This window comes from Elephantulus edwardii, unplaced genomic scaffold (assembly GCF_000299155.1).
Source record: "Elephantulus edwardii isolate Elephantulus edwardi_28Jun2011 unplaced genomic scaffold, EleEdw1.0 scaffold00150, whole genome shotgun sequence".
Lineage (NCBI taxonomy): Eukaryota > Metazoa > Chordata > Mammalia > Macroscelidea > Macroscelididae > Elephantulus > Elephantulus edwardii.
The window spans coordinates 2,870,578-2,871,918 of NW_006399900.1; the positions used below are offsets into that span (position 1 = coordinate 2,870,578).

General features: G+C 39.7%; 1 protein-coding gene across 1 annotated transcript in view; it reads left to right on the top strand.

The window, feature by feature from the left end:
* The window catches only part of SPTLC3 (serine palmitoyltransferase, long chain base subunit 3), a 263,731-nt gene extending 263,185 nt beyond the window's left edge, over positions 1 to 546 (top strand). The window contains exon 12 of the mRNA XM_006894749.1: positions 433 to 546. Within this exon, the coding sequence (XP_006894811.1) occupies positions 433 to 546 (114 nt within the window). The remainder of the gene's footprint in view (positions 1 to 432) is intronic.
* Positions 547 to 1,341: the final 795 nt, after the last annotated feature.

The window sequence follows — 1,341 nt, forward strand, 5'->3', positions numbered from 1 at the left end:
TTGGTGGTCTGTTCCACAATCAGCTCCTGGTCTAGTTTTCGCAGCTGATTTTGAGCTTCTCCTGCGGTCCATAGGCTTTTCAAAACAGTGATATTTTGGGGGATAGACTGTTTTATCTTTCTCCTATGCAGCACTTCTGGTAAGTCTGAACTTCGTGCTTGACCACTGTGCCATGAAGAATAGGTCAGATGTTTATATTCTAATCCTTACAATCAAAAAATTAAAATCTTTTCTTTACTCAATGCTGATTTAGGCCATTGAATCAAATGAATGAATCAGTATCCAACAATTCTTTAGTTCTTATAAAACACAAGCTCATGACAATGATCTTGTTCCTTTTCTTCAAAAACAGTGAAAGTAGCAAACTGTGAATCCTTGAGACTCAGCACTTCAGATTTTAAAGGTAACTGACAGAAGGCAATCTCATTGCAGGTTTTGGATGCTCTTGATGAGATGGGTGATCTCCTAGGACTGAAATACTCCAGGCAGAGGAAATCAACACGTCCACAACTGTGCGATGAAACAGACTATGAACCTGATGATTAAGTCTTCTGGTCCTGAATGGAGTATAAAGATTTTGCCAGGAAGACCTCCTTCCTTGCCTCAGCAGAAACACAAATGAGTTTCTCCCCCTTGCTAAAGACAATATTGGTTTCCAGACCATGTTAATTGGACCGAGGGAGATGATGTTGTGTTTTTTAATGTCTCAAACTTGAGACTGGGAAGATGAAAATATAATTTCAGGTTTAAATTTATCCTCTCCCAAGTATTCTGCCAGAAACACACACTCACACACAGACACATAATTTTAAGGATATATTTTATGGCAATGAGCCTGTGTTTTAGTTGCTACTGTGCAGTATCTTTGGTCCAGACTCTTTCAGGGGGTCCAACCAAAAGAGAAAGTTTTTAATTCTGTAGATCTCACGATGTGTTTACTTATTTCGTCTGCAGACATGGGTGAGGGGAGTGGGCAGTGGCTGACTTCCTTGTTGCACTCATAAAAGTACCAGCTAGAACTCATCCATGTTCCAAGCAAGAGGGTAAAGAAATGTTGCTTCTACCATTTGCTGCATTTGGACTTTCTCCAAGGACAAGTGTTAAAAGGCACTGTTAATGTTTCAAGAGGGAGAAGGAGAGCATCTAGCCAGCAGAGACAGAAGACATCTTTGAAAGAAACATTCCTTTCTCTCTTGCTGGTCTCTTGCAATTTTGCAGTTAAGGTCTGGACAACTCAAGACTTCTGTTTCATAAGAAAAGGAGCAGAAATAAAATATGAGCTAAATTTAGGTCTAGACTTTTGAGTCTTCAAAGTCATAACCACTTGAATACTGTTGGTGC